Source organism: Acipenser ruthenus, chromosome 22 (genome assembly GCF_902713425.1).
Source record: "Acipenser ruthenus chromosome 22, fAciRut3.2 maternal haplotype, whole genome shotgun sequence".
NCBI lineage: Eukaryota > Metazoa > Chordata > Actinopteri > Acipenseriformes > Acipenseridae > Acipenser > Acipenser ruthenus.
Genome location: NC_081210.1, coordinates 6,270,500 through 6,287,732, shown reverse-complemented (window position 1 = coordinate 6,287,732; position 17,233 = coordinate 6,270,500). Strand labels below are relative to the sequence as shown.

Below are 17,233 nucleotides of genomic sequence, written 5' to 3'. Positions count from 1 at the left end.
CACACACACACATCTGTCAACAAGCAAAATCCATTCATCATTTACAATACAGACCCTGACCAACTAATTAAGCATCCTGGTAAACTCAGAAATAAGTAAAAGTAAAACAGGTTTTTGATGAGTATTTAAACAGTGCAATTTAATTTTACAGTCCATGCATACCGCTAACCAGCAAGAGAACATGTTGCTTAGAGACGTGGTTTCAGTTTGGCATCAAGGTCATCTGAGAATTACAGATTAATGAAAGCTTCACACTTTTAGTGTAAGAGTGCTGTAGCTTCCCATTGCTTGGTGCTTTCATATGCAACAACGTATACTGAGAGCACTCTATATTTTGTGGACCATTGCCCTTGGGTTTCTAAAACTGTATTAAAGATTTACCATAGTAGAAGTTTACAATGCTTTTTTTCCAATTGTTTATACTATGCTCAACATGCTTCACTGTGCCATATATCATATATAAAAATGTTGTTGTGATTTCAAAATTGCATTGAATTCACTGGCGGGAGTTAAATTGAGTGGAGGGATCTACCAGACCTGGAGTAATAATAGGGAACTAGATCTGCTTTAATGAGTGCCACTGATTCCTATATTGACAATATAGGTACACAAAGCTGGTAATCCCACAATGCAGTTCACAGACACAAAAACAATGTCCTCATGAGATCCTCCCAGCCAGGAAGTAAGCATGCTTCTATATTACTTCTGAATGTCACTGTTGGTTATTTATGATACTGTATTTATTTACTTTTTACATTTCAATATATATATATATATATATATATATATATATATATATATATATAGACACACACACACACTGCTGTGCAAAAGTCTTAGACATGTTGCATTTTTCTACTCTGATGCATTATGAGAATCAACAATTTACTGAAAGCCTCCACTAGCATTTTCTACTATTATAACAACCTTGACTTGCATAAAGAAGGAAAAACATTGAGTGAAATAGCTCACATCACTCGATTTTCAAGGTGTGGTATCCAAAGCATAATCAACAAGCACAGAGAAACATCATCTGTAATTGACAAACCAATGACTGGAAGACCCAAAAAGCTGACTAACAAGGATGAGCAATACTTGAAGATAATACCCTTAAGGAATAGAAAGAAGACAAGCGTTGAATTGATAACAGAACTGGCAGAAGGCACAGGTGTTGTTATCCATCAAATCAACAGTACGAAGGTCACTCTTGAAATCAGGACTTAAAGGATGTGTTGCAGTAAGAATACCTCTGTTAAGAAAGGGGAACGAGACTAAAAGGTTAAAATATGCACAAAAACACAGAAATTGGACTATGGAACAGTGGTCAGAGGTGCTTTGGACTGTTGATGAATGGACAACGACACCTGTGCCTTCTGCCAGTTCTGTATGGGAAACTTTTAATAGAATTGGTTTACATTGTAGTTACAATTTTTGGTACATATTTTGAACATACACCTGCTGGCATTTTTGAAGGAAGCGTCATCAAAGAAGCCATTTATGTAACATGGCTGCCATCTACTGGCTACAGTGTATATTGCAGTACAGATGATTTATGCTATGCTGTTATGTTAGTACTGATCAGTTGACGTCTATTGTGATTTATTTCTACAATGTTGTTTGCTTTTTTTTTTTTTAAACAGCCAGGAACAGTTCCCAATATCTGTACTAAATAAACAACTGTGCTTGTCGCATTGCTTGTCTGTGCTTTATCATATATGTATATATTGCTATGGTTTTATTATAGTATACCACAGTAAACATTTATACAAGGAATCATAAATCAAGTACATGGAATGTCTAAGAGGAAACGTTTAAGAATATTGTTTAATTTCTGTGTATGGTATTATTCTAATAGTAACCTCAAAGGATTATCTGTGGCGGGTGGATAGAGAATGACAATATAAATATGACTGTTTCGAGGTTTTTAAAAAAAACCAAACAGCAAGACAGAGAAAAGAAAAACGTGCTCTCTTCAGGGGTTTAATTTCTAACTATAATTAGTGTTCTTCGTTTCCGGTTTATTCTGAATTTTACCGAAAATTTAGAGGATTTTTTTTTTTTTTTAACTCGACGTCGGTTGTTACTGATTTACGCCGGATTTTTGTCTATTATTCAATATTTTCCCAGTACTATTTTCTAGGAAACACACAATATTTTGATTAAAATGCTGTTTTATTTTGACTCCGACATTGTAATAAGCAGCCCTACACTGTATCCTAGGATACAACAGATGTTTAGAAGTCAGAGGATCAAATAATGTTCAAACGTGATTCTCTGTCACTTCACAAACCCATTATCACCTGGTTATGTTGGCCAATCAAAGTCTGATTATTGTGGCAATTGCTGGGCGTAGTAACTACTAGCTTGATCAAAAACTAAATTGAAATACTTACACGAATTTAGTGGATGAGGAATGGGGAGAAAACGTAAATCAGTTTATGAATATTCAAAAGAAAACGAATGTTTTGAAGTATACAAAAAGCAAACATAGCAACAGTGGACCAGATGAGGCAGAGGATGCATAGCGTTGCAAATACTGCTGCATTGAGGTACATGTTCGCACTGACAATAAAAGAACATACTGAAAAAAAGCGACACATTAACTAAAATAATAAAATAATAATAGTGAACTGAGAGACAAGCAATCCATATATGCTGCTTTTACACGCGCTTTAATAAAAGAATGACTGTGTTAATGAGTTTGTCAGAGCTCTGTGCTGTGCTGGACAGACACTGTTTATTGCAGAGAGGTGTGTATTGGTGACTTCGTGTGACAATACTGTCCATCAGCTAAAATACTGCCTAACACCGACAATCTTAACCGTAAATATTTGACAGAAAATGGTGATGCTTTAGTTAGTAAACTTATGGACACACTGATGGAAATGTCCAGTGTGATTTTTGATGCGTAGTTCTGTCTATTTTCTTCTCTTTTTATGATGTCTGGGCGAATAAACCTGGCTTGTTTTGTGCTGGTGTCATGTTCATACCTTATTATTTCCGTCAGCACAGCGATCGCCCAAACGTTCGCAAAGTACTAGCAAAACTTGGGAAAAATGTGGCTTCGATTTGCACAGATTCTGCTTCGTCATACCTGCCAGGAACGTTAAACCAATAGCATCTAAACCGGATTTACCTAAATACAAAGAACGGGTAATACGGTGCGATGCTGATTTGGTTATCCAGGTGGCAGTGCAGAGAAAGGTAAACAGCAATGCAGGAAGTCGTAAATACTCTTACCGCACTGTGGGAGAGCCCCCAAGCTCCACGTCTCTCAACACAGTCCGCACCTGGGATTGAGACACTCGACCAGGTACAATGACGTCGACAATCCACACAGCCTCCGCACAGTCAGACTGAGAAGTTTGACAGTTTAGTTTACTCACAGTCTAACTGCAGACTCACTCGTGCGTTTGCTACACCTTTTGGACAAGGAAATAAACTGATCGCTTTTGTATTATCACAGACTACCTGAAATCCCCAATAACACGGGTTAGAGCCCCGAACAGTTACAGCAGGGACCTGTGGCTTTCTTTTTTTCTTGGCTACAATAGCAAACTGCGTATTGTTTTAATAGAAGGGATTCAACAGTCCACAATGTCTCGTGATCCAGAGGAGGTGAATAAACTCACCGAAAGTACCTACAAGGTAAGTTCTGCTCGGAGAGCACCTACCTACCAAACACACTGGGGTACTGAATTTACACTCACTTCATTATTTGTTATTATAATATATTATCAAAAGGAGCTACATTTCACTTAATTAGAACTACAATGTGCCTAACATGCACATCAATTCAGCATTATCATGGGTGCAGTGTAGCTTGGGAATTTGAACAGAAAATAGTTCTAGGTATTGTGTCTTCATTTTTTTTCCTAAAGCATTATTAGATTAACCTGTTCTATATACCAACACCTATATTTTACAGCAGTAAGCTGTGAATACTGTATGTACTGAATTGATAGCTAAGCTGGTTATCTAGGTTGGTATGGGATAAGCAGTATTCATGTTTAACCTGAATCTATATTTTCTCTGACCAATTTGTCCTCTAAAACAACCATACCCATATAAAAGTTTACCATGGCGTATTTGTGCAGTGTTTTTGCAGTTTACCATAATTTTCCCATGGTTATTCTATGTATTTACCATAGTTTATTCTGGTTTGCCATGTTTATTAATAGGCTTTACCATTTGTATCTATGCTGTACCATGCTTTCACTATGCTTTATTACACTTTGCTATGTTTTAACTATGGGAAACTTTGATAAGGGTTGGTTTACATTGTATTTACAATTTTGAACATACACCTGTTGGCATTTTTCAAGATCCTCTTTTATTTAAATATGTTTCACTATGTTTAGTAAAAAAAAAAACTGATGTACATTTAAAAAAAACAAACAACGAAGAATAGTCTTTTGATTAACCCTGCTTCTGTAAACTCAAAACTTAGCCAGTTTCATTAACACACCAAGTGTGAACTCAGTGAACTTGCTTACTTAAGGCAGACCTACATAGCTATTAGTTGCATACTTTGAAATAAAGTTATGTACAGTAGCTGCCATTCTTGAAATACTTTGATCATGGAATTGAAGAATTATTTCAGAACTGTGTTGCAGTCTAAAACATTGTGTGGAGTTTAAGTTGTGAATAGACAGAGGTCTCATTGTAGTCAGTATGTTGCAATATGTATACATTTATATATAGGACTGAGAACTGATTTTATTTTACAAACCCACTGTGCCATCGAGAAGCAATTGATGTCCTGCTTGTTTAAACAGAGAAAGACTAGCTTGATGTTTCTGACTTTCTGTTATTGTAACACGAGGAAACTGGGGATGATCCATTGAGACATACATCATCTGTTCTGTTCTATGGTTAGCAAAGACAAGGTAACTAAAAACACTTGCAATTTTGGGTTCAAAGCCCCCAGTAAAATATACATTTACCACGTATGAGAAGAATGAAAATCTGTGGTAATTTGGATCAGCGTTGTAGTTAACTCCTCTGCCAGCTTCTACTTGTTTTCAGCCTACGATGCATCTGTTTGTTGTCTGTAGCTAGGTGTAGATGACACACCTGCTCAGCTATTGTTAAGGACTGGGTGTGTATTGAGTATTGAAAGAGGAACATGTGTGTGTAGTTTAAGGTGGGGATTTTTAATGTTTTTTTTAGGAGTGTACCTAAAAGCAGAAGCTTGTCGCTTCTCTAATACAGCATAACCAAACCTGTGTTTAAGCACCACAGATCACCAGACTTGCAAAATAAATGTAGTGTACCTGGACTAAATCTGTTGTGATCAGATACAATTAGATGCAAAACGTTTACTAAGTGGTGGATAAATATCAGGCTCAAAGACTGCAACACAAACATTTATAGTATGCTGAAACTATGCAAGTTGAAAAAAACAAGATCATAATCTCTGGAGATAAACTTCTATTAATGTGTTACAACTCAAGTGTCAATTTAAAAGCAGTCAGCAGGCCTTTACAGCTTTCGAGTGACTAATGGTTGGAAGATGATTCATTGCTTTAAGATGTGGTTATTTCAAGAAAGCCAACTCTTAATAATGCCATATTAAAATAGCATGCGATTAGTATAAATATATAAACCCAGACTTTTGAAAACGTTATCAACTCTGAAGTGACACAGCCCCAAGTTTATTTCTGCTTTACTCATTGACAGTGGGACATAGTGTACACCATTGTTTTGCTTGTGGGCAGAGCTTTTGCTTAGTGAAAGAGGAAACAGAGCATGTTCAGGGAGCTGTTCTGTATGATATTTAAATATTCATAAATGTCTGTTTCGTCTTCTACCTGCAGAATGTTATGGAACAGTTCAATCCCGGTTTACGAAATCTTGTAACACTGGGTAAAAACTATGAAAAAGCTGTTGTAGGTAAGCATTTACTGGTATCTACACATCACATTAGAACTTTAAAAAAATGTTAAGGTTGTATAATAAGAATGAATCCTATATCTGGTTGTGCCAGCTAACTGTCAGTTTCTTTTTTATGTATTTATTTGATTTGCATCAGCAATGACTCTGGCAGGAAAAACGTACTATGATGCTGTTTCCAAAATCGGGGAGATAGCTACGGTGTCGCCAGTGTCCAGAGAATTGGGTAAGTTGTATGGGACTGATTCTCAAAACTTGGGTTTCAGCTTCAATGTAATCTTATGTTCTGCTCAGTGAACTTGTGTGTTAAAGTGATTCAGTATGCTGTGCCTTTGCACGCCCGTGAAACTGACCACACAGAAGTGACCGAATTCTGACCTTTTGTTCTGGAGAGGAGTAAATTATGGTCCATGTCATCACTGAGATCCTTCTGCTCTCTTAAACTGCTCTGCCTTTTCTACTTCAGATTCACCCAAACACGCAGGTGTGACGGAAAGAGTGCTGGAAGGGTCAACACAAAATACAAACAGTCAGATTTAATGACTGTATTCCTTTGGTTGTCTGTTCTCCATCTATTCCTTGAACAAATAACTGATGTGACCATTTATGCACATTCAACTACAATTGTGAGGCATCTGTTCAGCATGCAGAAGTGGTTGCTTTATTTGTAAATGCTGCATTCAATTTGAGCTCATCCCAACCACGTACTGAACAGGTGCATTTTTGTGACAATTATTGCCTACATGAACGTTATTGCTACATATTTCTTTTTACATAACAGACCCTCTCTCAATCACCTCTCGTGTTGTAGCACAGAAAACAGGAAATTGTTGATTCAGTTTAAAGAGCAATTTTCAGCCATATGTAGAACAGAGGAGGAATCAACAGTAAGACTAGTTTAAACATCACAAAATGAGTTTAATTGATGGGGAAACCCTTTGTGTTCTAAACTGGTGAGATTACAGTTCTCTTATTTTGATATTATTTATCACTATCAGCCAGTATGCATGTGTTTTGAAAATAAACATCATGCTTTTATGATGCTTTCTGCAGTTCAAGGTTGGAGTTTCTGTACCTTGCATACAAACACTTGGCTTTGCTCCAATCCCTGCTATTCCTGCAGTGTTGCTTGGACCCATCAGCAGCTGGTAAATTGCTTGCTTTGTAAATACTGAACTGTGTTTTCTCGTATTTGTCTTCACTTTGTTAAAAATAGCTTGTATTTTGTTATCCAGTTCAACAATTACCAGTACTGAAAAACAATGATGCAAGCCAATTGCTGGAATAAATTATCTCTATTGTAGCTACAGCAACATGTACTGTACTAGTAAATACATTTATTTAGTAAATTATTTCTATTTCAAAGGAACGTGCATTAAAGTTGTAACATTTTATTTTCAAACACCCCCAGTAAATACCCGATTCTACATAAATTACAGAGTTTACGTATACAAGGGACGTTTTAATCTGAATAGTGTCAAGCTAAAACATTAGGATTAATGTGGGAATTATTAATTATTCTGAAATACAATTTTAATATGATTGCACCCTCTCCTTGCAGAGTTTCAAATCCTTAAAACAAGGTGTAGGCATATTGCATGTGTGCTTGTCGTAATTAAATGGGAGTATTTACTAGCTTGTTACAATGTTGAGGTGAGCTTCACTGTTGACTTCAGGTATTTGTACCTGCTTGTAGGAAATGTCAGCAGGCCCAGACTGTGTGGCTCCTTCCTGACATTTAATGTCACAATGATTAGTGATGCAAGTAATCTGCAGCCAGTAGCAAAAAGAAAAGTGCATGAAACGAGAGTTCAAGCAGCTGCAGGAAAAGAAACGTACAATGACTGCAGAACTGCATTCTGTGGTAGTGTTAGTACACACCTAGAACACTTTTAAACCTTGGTTATTGCTTTTGAAAGTCTATTGAAGTGTGTTATTTGCCAATTGACTTTAAAGGTAAATACAGATTAACTTGCTGCTTTTACTAGCTAGCTAAACATGAACTCACCTTATTGCCATGCCATAGTTCCCGATTCCTGAACAATTTGAATAAATAGATATTGTTATTGGCAACATACTCCATCCAGCTGTTTTGACCTCTGTGGGAGATGGCATTAAGGATATGATGGAGGAACCCCTAGCTCGAATACTGTAGCTGTGGATGAGATATTCTTTCATTATGTTTGGTTTGGTCCTACACACCTTGTGCATTGTATGTGTGTAAGGCTGCCAGCAAACACAATGTTCACTCCCCTGTAAAACCAATACCAATGTGTTCAGGTTAGCCTCTAGGTAGAGTCACATCTCTACTGCCTAGTCAGCATCCAACACCCTTTGTTATGACAAGACAAATGATCAGTGAGCTGACATCATGACAGGATTAAGTTTCACATCTGAAGGCTGTTGTTTTTCCCTCTCTGTTGGAGAAAGGAAACATTAAAGTGTGCAGCAGCATCACACAATCAAGTTATTGTCAGTTCTAAAAACTTTTTTTTTTTTTTCCTTCTCAATTCAGCAATATAGTGTAGAATGTTACCCGGATGTACAGTCACGTGTGTCGTGTTGTAAATATGTGAAATGAGCATGCATCTGCTGCTGGAGTTTTTTTCATTATATTATAAAATATTCAAAAACATTAGCATTGCGCTTTCCATGAAGCCATCTCAAGTCGCTGTTCCTTGTGTGACATACTTACTTGTCTAGCAACACTTTGAGGCATGTGTTATATAATCTGCATTCATTATTTACTTGGTTACACCTGCTCTATGCAGGCTGCATAAAGTCAATTCAGTTGAAACATTGTTCTGTAAAATCAATATAACAATTGATGTGTTTTGTATGTCTTTTCTAAAAGGAGTATTAAGCAGTCCTGTTGTACTTGGGTGTATATAATTACTGTACATATTTACCAATGTAAATGTTTCATTTACTACATAGTACTGATAAAGATCTGTATATAAGTAAATTCATCTCTGCAGTAAAATAACTGTTTTAGTATTTATCGCAGAGCTTACAGATTTGCAGTGTTGGGTCTGTGATCACTGCTGAGTACAGTACTTTATTTGAAAGCCCATTGCTTTTTACTCTGTTCCTTGTGCATGTCATCTTGAATGGCTTACTTGTTGACTGGTACTACAAAGAACACCTGACCAGGTGTGTTGGATAAACATTGTGGTGGCTTAGAAAAGATTCAGTGATGTCATAACCTCTATGCAAAGTACATTAGGCCAAATGCAAATGCTCTGTTTCGGTAGGTTCAAAGTTTCAGGACATACCTTATGGCACAGATTATTGTATAGTACACTGGATGGCATGGCAACTCTGTGAATATACCATAGAACAAGGTCATATCTTTGTGAAGCCAGCTGTTAATATCCACCCCTACTAATTCCTCCTGACTGGTATTCAATGTACTGTACCTGTTTTCCCTGTGTTGGGGTATATGAGAGGTATCTGTACACAAGCACAGTGTGAAGTAGGTCTTTATGTTCGATCTTGTGTATGTTACACTTCATGTTTTAGAAACCGGTACATTTAGAGAACCGCTCATCAAATCGATAATTAAACTTGCAGTTGAAATTCTCTGGGATACATTCTTAAGGTAGTCAGAATAAAGGTTTTGGAGACCTACTTCTACCTAAGTTGTATAAGAACATAAGAAGAACATAAGAAAGTTTATAAACGAGAGGAGGCCATTCAGCCCATCTTGCACGTTTGGTTGTTAGTAGCTTATTGATCCCAGAATCTCATCAAGCAGCTTCTTGAAGGAACTGAACACAATATTCTAGGTGAGGTCTTACTAATGCATTGTAGAGTTTTAACATTACTTGCCTTGATTTAAATTCAACACTTCTCACAATATATCCGAGAAATCTTGTTGGCCTTTTTTATAGCTTGTGATTGGTTGGATTAAAAAGCAGTGTCTTGGGATTCATTTGCCTGAATTTGGGTGAAATATGGATGGATAGAAGAAGTTACTCTATTTTATCAAGATATTGATTTCAGCACGGAGAATCCGCAATGAATGAATGATTTATTGATTGCAATTGCAGATGATTTAATGAACTGTGATGGGCGCTCAGGGCCTGAGTGAAAGATACATTTGGCTGGAGGCCTTGTCCGTGGGTGCTTGACGGCTACCTGCGCAAGGCCGGCTGGAAAAACATGAACAGTTACATGCATCCCAGTGCCGTGGATAGGAAGTGGCTGTGGCCACCTCCCCCCAAAAAGACAAGGCCGCCAAACCATGAATGGAAAATAATAATAAATGATTAACGCACCCCACAGTGGCGCACTACCACCTACCCCCCAAATATTTAAAAATGAATGAAAATGAGCAACTGAGACACGGCCCGTCCCCCCGAGCATGACTGTGCTGTGGGAAAGAGCCCAGTTTCTCCAGCCCGACCACACCCCCCGCAGAACTAAATACGAACCGCTCAGCACTCAGGTAAGGAAAACCCCCCTACTCACATATTTTACATTTTTTATATAGGGGCAAACCTCAGCGAATCCGTAGCTGAGGGTAGCCCTTTCTCCAGGCTCTAAGCGGGCGACTCCCATTTCGGCTTCCCAGCGCGTAACTGAGAGGCCAAAACAAAAGACGCGACATGGGAGAATAACACACGGAGCCTTTATGCGCTTGCTATTGACGTGTTGGTTAGTGGCGGATTCTCTTTCCAGAAAAGCAACCAAGTTTACAATTCTGTCTCATAATTTAACTTTAAAGGTCCCATGCAGTTTTAACACTGTACTGTAGGTGTTCGAGCATTATAGCAACACACCTGTTTTTTTCACCTCTCACTTCTGTGTTACCTTTTGTCACTAATGCACTTTTTTATTATCACTATTTTTGAGTCATGTCTATATCTAATCTACAGAAACTATACAGTCTTGTCCCTAAAATTGTTCTCACGGAGCAATAAAATGCAAAGTAAACAAGCGGCTTAGAAAACTTAGCAGTTGTTTTTCCGGCTTTTCTTGTTGGTTCGACCTAATGGCTTTGAAGTACATATAGTGCCAACATTTTAAACCAACCTTTTTAAAATAGGGTCATCTAAACAACATGTAGAGGTCAAGCATGTGGTGCACTGGCCTTTAAAACTCAAGAATGCATGATTTATTGCTGTAGCATACTTCAAGGGAAGAGGTTCAGCTAAAGTCACTCTTCCTTAATGCGCTTTACTTGCTCTTATCTGCTCCCTATTTTACTGCATTTAATCCTGTACTTTAGAGTACTGTAATCTGTCAAGTGTTATTTAATCTGTAGTATTTTGTATTTAATTATATCCTGATGTAACTACTGTTATCTGCTCCGTTATTGAATCGTATTTTGTCATATACTTGTACTTGCTAGAACCGAAGTCATTGTATTTGATCTTGCTCTTAATTGTATTAATACTTGTTCTGTGATTCTTGAAATGTTTTTTTGTTTATGACTGTAAATCGCCCGGGATAAGGGTGTCTACTAAGAAATAAATAATAATAATAATAATAATAATAATAATAATAATAATAATAATAATAATAATAAAGGGATATTGCAAGGCCCAAGGGTGGGTATATCATTCTGTAAACGCATGATGTGCTTTATATTGTACATAGTGATGCCAGTCTGAAAATAAAGATATGTGGGTTTAATGTATTACATTATCAGGTGGTTTCACAGACTGATTAGCACTTGTCTTGGACTGCCTCACCTAAGATAACATTAGTTAGTCCAAAGCCCCTTTCACACTGGCATGCTCTACCCAGGTTGAAACCTACCCGGGTCACGACCGGGTATCATGCAGGTCGGGTACGAGATTTCACAATGCTTTTAATAAAACAGGGTTGATCTGGGTGACAGACGCAAGTAAACAACGTGTTTATCAATGCCCCGAAAGCAGTTTGTTACTGACGCTTCCATCCAAGCTACTCTGGATTGAACCGTCGGCCCAAATGTCAATTAGAACAAACGTTTCTTCATCCCTGCTGCAATCTGGTGCATGGTGGGTCTCGATCAACGAAATATGGCTAAACGGAATAAACAAACATTCCTTGCGGAAGTGAAATCTTAACGCAAACGTGGCTGTTTTGTTATTTCATCCGCCGTCATGAATTTTGTCTCGCTCAACCCGGGTCAAAGCGTGTTGACCCACATCCTGAGGTGGGTCGCTGGGACCCGGGTACGACCCAGGTACGTGGTTTTACACTAAGCGGGATTGTGACCCGGGTAGCCAGAACCCGGGTCCGGTGTGCCAGTGTGAAAGGGGCTTAAGATTAGTGCTATTCGGGGTATGTGGAACCTGTTTAAATTTTAGGGTCCAAGCTATTTTTGCCAGCTTTTTTTTTTTTTTTTACTGTTAGATTTGTGCCTATAACTCTTTAACTATAAAAGTTAAATGGTCTGAGACTCACCCTGTTTAGTACAGATAACAAAAACCACAGGGGAAAAAAAAAACACATTCAAATTATTCATGCCAGGGACCCTGATCATGTGGTGCAAGATTGAGCTATTCACTGTGGCTACTTGATGACCATGGCAACCTAACCCTAACAGCTGACAGCCAGGCTCCAATCCCAGAGTACACAAATAGGACATCATTTTTAAAGCCCCGAATCTCCTCTTTCGAACCGTACCATGTAAGCAGGGCTGTCTCCTACAGTGCATGAGTAAAAAGATTTAAAGAGCCAGGTGACCGGCAGGATTTTTAACATTGGGCAGACCCTAAAGAGTTAAATTTAAGTGCTGATTTTTTTCTTTCTTGGTCTGAAATATTTAACAGTATATGAGCCAGTATTCCTGAAATGTCTTCTCTTTTCTTTCTTTTCAGGGGTCGTTCTCATGGAAATCTCAGACGTACAGAAAAAACTGAACGTAGAGCTAGAAGAAAACGTACGTGTTCGTTCTCATTTTTAAAAAGCGCTGTTTTGTTTGGTTATTATGTCTTCTTTCCAAAAAACCTGACCTTAAAGTTGGTGATTGGGGCCTAGGGAAATTCTCTTTAGTTTTGTATTATGCTGAGGTGTGATGAAGACCTAATTATTAGCACAAGCTTTTTCTCATTATACCTGGTAAATGGAGATGAAAAAATGATGAGCGCTTTCTGTTGTGTTGCTGCTGTTAGAACAAGTCTGAACATGCCTCCATATGGAAGATACTGCAGATTTTTCACCTCATGGTGACTTCTGACCACAGAATCAGTTGCTACTGCTGCTGTTATTATAAAACACACAATTAGTCAGGGATAACTAACCATTATAACACAGGAGTCAGATAGGCAAGTGTCATTCTTTGGTTGTTTTTTTATTTTTGATTGTGTTGTGCTATAGTTTTAGGAATGCAAAATCTTTTTTTTTTTGGGCACAGCAACTTTACCTGAAGTATGACATAATAATGTTTCCTGGAATGGAAGTGGGTTCAAGGGTACTGATGCTATATTCATAAAGCATTAGACTTGCTATGTGTGATGTGTTACCCCTCAGGTATTTAAGGGGAATGGAGTTATTTGTAAAGTAGATTAGTGCTCCTAATTAGGAGGGAGACAAATACTTATTTTCCTCTTTTATGTCTTACTTTCAGTTTAAAAAGTTTCACAAAGATATAATTGCTGAACTTGAACGAAAAACTGAACTGGATCAGAAGTACATGAATGTGAGTATTTATTCTTTTGATTTTAGTTTTATTTTAAAAATAAGCCTGACTAAACCTGAACTGCTGGTCTATGCGAAAGTTTAAAAGCCCTTTTGTTTCTATTTTGCTTTTCTCTGATTGTCAGAATGCTCTGCAGATTACAGAAGGTCAGTCTTCACTGTACTACTGTACATAGGCTTTGTCATGGTCTCTGAAAGTCATTTTTTGCAGGTAAAGAAATTTAATTCCCACTTGCGCTAATAAGAAGTGTTGTGTTGCAGGCCACCCTGAAGAGATACCAGACGGAGCACAGAAGCAAGTTAGACTCATTAGAAAGATCTCAAACCGACCTAAAAAAACTGAGAAGGAAAAGTCAAGGAAAGAATGTGACAAAGTATGAAACCAAAGAAAATGAAGTGAGTATACAACATATTTATATGCACAGTAATTATACTAATAATACAGCTAGGTGTGGATGGTAATGTACTGTATTATAAGGGCGTGGCTCTATTTATACTTGCAGTAATATTTTTCTGTTTTTAAAATATTCTTAGCTACTGCATATACAGCATTTCTGTTTTTCCAATCATTCTTTTCAGAAGTAGTGAGGAACTCTTGTGCGGGTAGTATTATAAAGTGCAATTCAATTGAACTTGTGAAACATAAAGGCAATCAATAAGGTACTTTTTAAATGAGTTTACTTCTCTTTTTATATATGTTTTCTGACCTTCCAGTAATACTACAAGTAGAAAGTGAAACAAAAGAGTCTCCTTCAGGCGTATGGCTACACCTGTCCAGCGAATGTGTATGTACCAGTAAGGTTACGTAACTGGGAGGGGAGAAACTGCAGTTGTCAGTAGTTTGTGCCTCCTAGACATCTACTCTTCAGTAAATTTTGATTTCTCTCTTCAGAACTGAAGTTGATCAATGTAACGAAAAGAACAGCTTTTTACCAATTTGTATACATTTTCCTCAAAGTTAATTTGAAAAAAAAAGAAGGCTATATGGTTATGGATGTGCATAGTTTGATTAAAACAGGCAAACAGTATTTGTAGATTCTAAACACTACTGTATCTACTAGTTCCACAAATACATCAGACATCATCAGTTTTGTTAATTTGTGTTTGAAATGTTTGTGAATCCATGAATAGGCAGAATGACACCTTGTACCTTTTAGCCTTTTGATGTGTCTTCTGTATAAAGGCATGGAAACCAAGCCTAAACTGAAAGCATTTCAGATTGTATTGCAGGTAGTGTTGAAGCAGAGATTATCTACTGTAAAGATAATTTTATGTTTGCTTCCTTGTTGTTTTGACAATGGTCTTAACTCTATTTCTTAACTTCTTAGTTACATATTCCTAAGGAACTGAGAGTTTTCAGTTACCAGTCTACTGTAGTAAAAGTGTTAAGTCTGGCATTGTTGGATCTGATGTGGTGAGGGGAAGAAACCTGAAAAGCAGGTTCCCTCCTCTTTCCCAAGCTTTTCTTTTTTATGTTTTTATAATATGATTCAATTTTTGTAGTATTCTTTTTTTGTAACCATATGTTTCACAGTGTTTCAAAATAGTCCAAATGAATTAAAACCTAACAAAATGTGAAGGTCATTACATACATATATAATATATACAGTGTGTGTGGATGAAAAAAGTTGAATAAATAAACAAAAACTTCTGAAACTTTGACTGATGAAAATACGCTACTGGAACAACTAATGAAATCCATAGCGTGGGATACTGTTTGTAATTGCATAGATATTTCTTCATTTTGATGTGGTAACTAGAGGTGAAGTAAAGGATACAGTGTAACATACAGCTTGTAACAGTGAGTCAGTGTGTTCGTCAGCGGTGAGCAAGCATTCAGTGTGACTGCCTGTTCAGTTTCTATCTTTGATGTGCAGCAGTGTGGAGGGCAGCAGTGTGGCGTAGTGGTTAGGGCTTTGGACTCTTGACCGGAGGGTCGTGGGTTCAATCCCAGGTGGGGGATACTGCTTCTGTACCCTTGAGCAAGGTACTTTACCTAGATTGCTCCAGTAAAAACCCAACTGTATAAATGGGTAATTGTATGTAAAAATAATGTGATATCCTGTAACAATTGTAAGTCGCCCTGGATAAGGGCGTCTGCTAATAAATAAATAATAAAATAATAATGTTATTACAGCTGTTATAACATCAGTGTTTCTTTAATGTTATTAGAGAAACACTTTGATTGCTTATGAACTGGCTTTTAAAATGTTGACATGTTCTAAGGCCTGCAATCTTGTTCTTGCGAAAAGAAACAAAACTGTAAATATCCTGGGTGGGCTCTCAGATGTATAGCACGGTGTATTCAATGTGCTTCTGTGAGCTTGTGTTCATGCATCCCAGCCCAATAGAACTGCTTTAGTCATCTGACAGCTTTGGATAGTACTTAATATAAGTACTGTACTGGACACAGCGTAAGCGCAATACAGGACAAAATGCTGCATCAGCATGCCAGCCAGATGAAACCAAAGGTAAAATACAATGTCAAACAAAAGTAGAAGGACATGTGCAGTATCCTACGCCATACTGACTGTGCAAATTGATCAACTGTTTCCAACACAGCAGCTGTTCATATTGCTAGGAGCTGTGTATGAATTGAGAACCCATAGCTTTAGAAGCTGCAGGATTAGTGGTGTGATACTTCCTCAGTCTGTATTCCATGTTATTTACATCCTGTTTCCATGTTAGTTGTTTTTATTTATTTTGGTTGACAAAGCCTTATTTCATTTCCTGGTCTTTTACTTGTATTTAATAGACAGGAACAGGACCTGTAGTGTGTCGGAAGAAAACAAAACATGCTGGGCAATGTTGTGGGTCGGGTGGGTCATTTGACATTTATAATTTCCAGTTTTGTGGATATTAATAACTTGGGTAAAAAGAACTTAATAAGAACACAAGAGACATCCCACAGTTGCTTGACAAGATTTAGATCCAATGACTGTCAAGTCTGTCCTGTCCTGTCCTGTATGTATGTATGTATGTATGTATGTATGTGTGTGTATGTATGTGTGTGTATGTATGTATGTATATGTGTAATATACATACTTCTGCTTCTTTCTGCATTTGCTGCTGTAGTATCTGGAGACGGTGAGCTCCCGCCAGACCGACATGCAGAAGTTCATCGCCGATGGGTGCCGGGAGGCCTTGCTGGAGGAGAAGAGGCGCTTCTGTTTCCTTGTTGACAAACACTGCACATTTTCTTATCATCTTTGCAGCTACCATGATAAGGTTATTAAACAAATGTATTGTTTGCATACACAATCTTTACAAAGTGGATTGAACAATACGATTCTATTTCTGTCTTTTACATATTATTATTATTATTATTATTATTATTATTATTATTATTATTATTATTATTATTATTATTATTAAATTACTGCAATGTTACCAATATTCTCTTCTCTTTAGATAATAGTAATCATAATTGTAGTACTTTGCCTTTATCTATATATTTACATTCATGATGCTATACAGGTATCTGATAATCGGTTATGCTGTGTATACAGTGGATTCATATCATGTGTTGTGTGTCCAGATATAGACAGACATGCAGAACACTGGTCTTGGGTATAAGTAAATGAAAACATTTTCAATATTGCACTAGTCTGTTTGGAATAATTCTGTGCTTCACCTGGGAACAACAAGGTCATTGTAATGTGCACAGCGTGAGACTGTAAATACCTGCTGTAAAGCTGCCAGC

General features: G+C 37.3%; 1 protein-coding gene across 1 annotated transcript in view; it reads left to right on the top strand.

Annotated features, from left to right (window-relative positions):
* The first annotated feature begins 3,194 nt into the window (after window positions 1–3,194).
* LOC117431649 (brain-specific angiogenesis inhibitor 1-associated protein 2-like protein 1) overlaps window positions 3,195–17,233 on the top strand; it is a 28,853-nt gene continuing 14,814 nt past the window's right edge. The window contains exons 1-7 of the mRNA XM_034052833.3: window positions 3,195–3,648; window positions 5,820–5,895; window positions 6,035–6,121; window positions 12,711–12,772; window positions 13,460–13,531; window positions 13,792–13,926; window positions 16,606–16,758. Of these exons, the coding sequence (XP_033908724.2) occupies window positions 3,598–3,648; window positions 5,820–5,895; window positions 6,035–6,121; window positions 12,711–12,772; window positions 13,460–13,531; window positions 13,792–13,926; window positions 16,606–16,758 (636 nt within the window). The 5' untranslated portion in view covers window positions 3,195–3,597. The remainder of the gene's footprint in view (window positions 3,649–5,819; window positions 5,896–6,034; window positions 6,122–12,710; window positions 12,773–13,459; window positions 13,532–13,791; window positions 13,927–16,605; window positions 16,759–17,233) is intronic.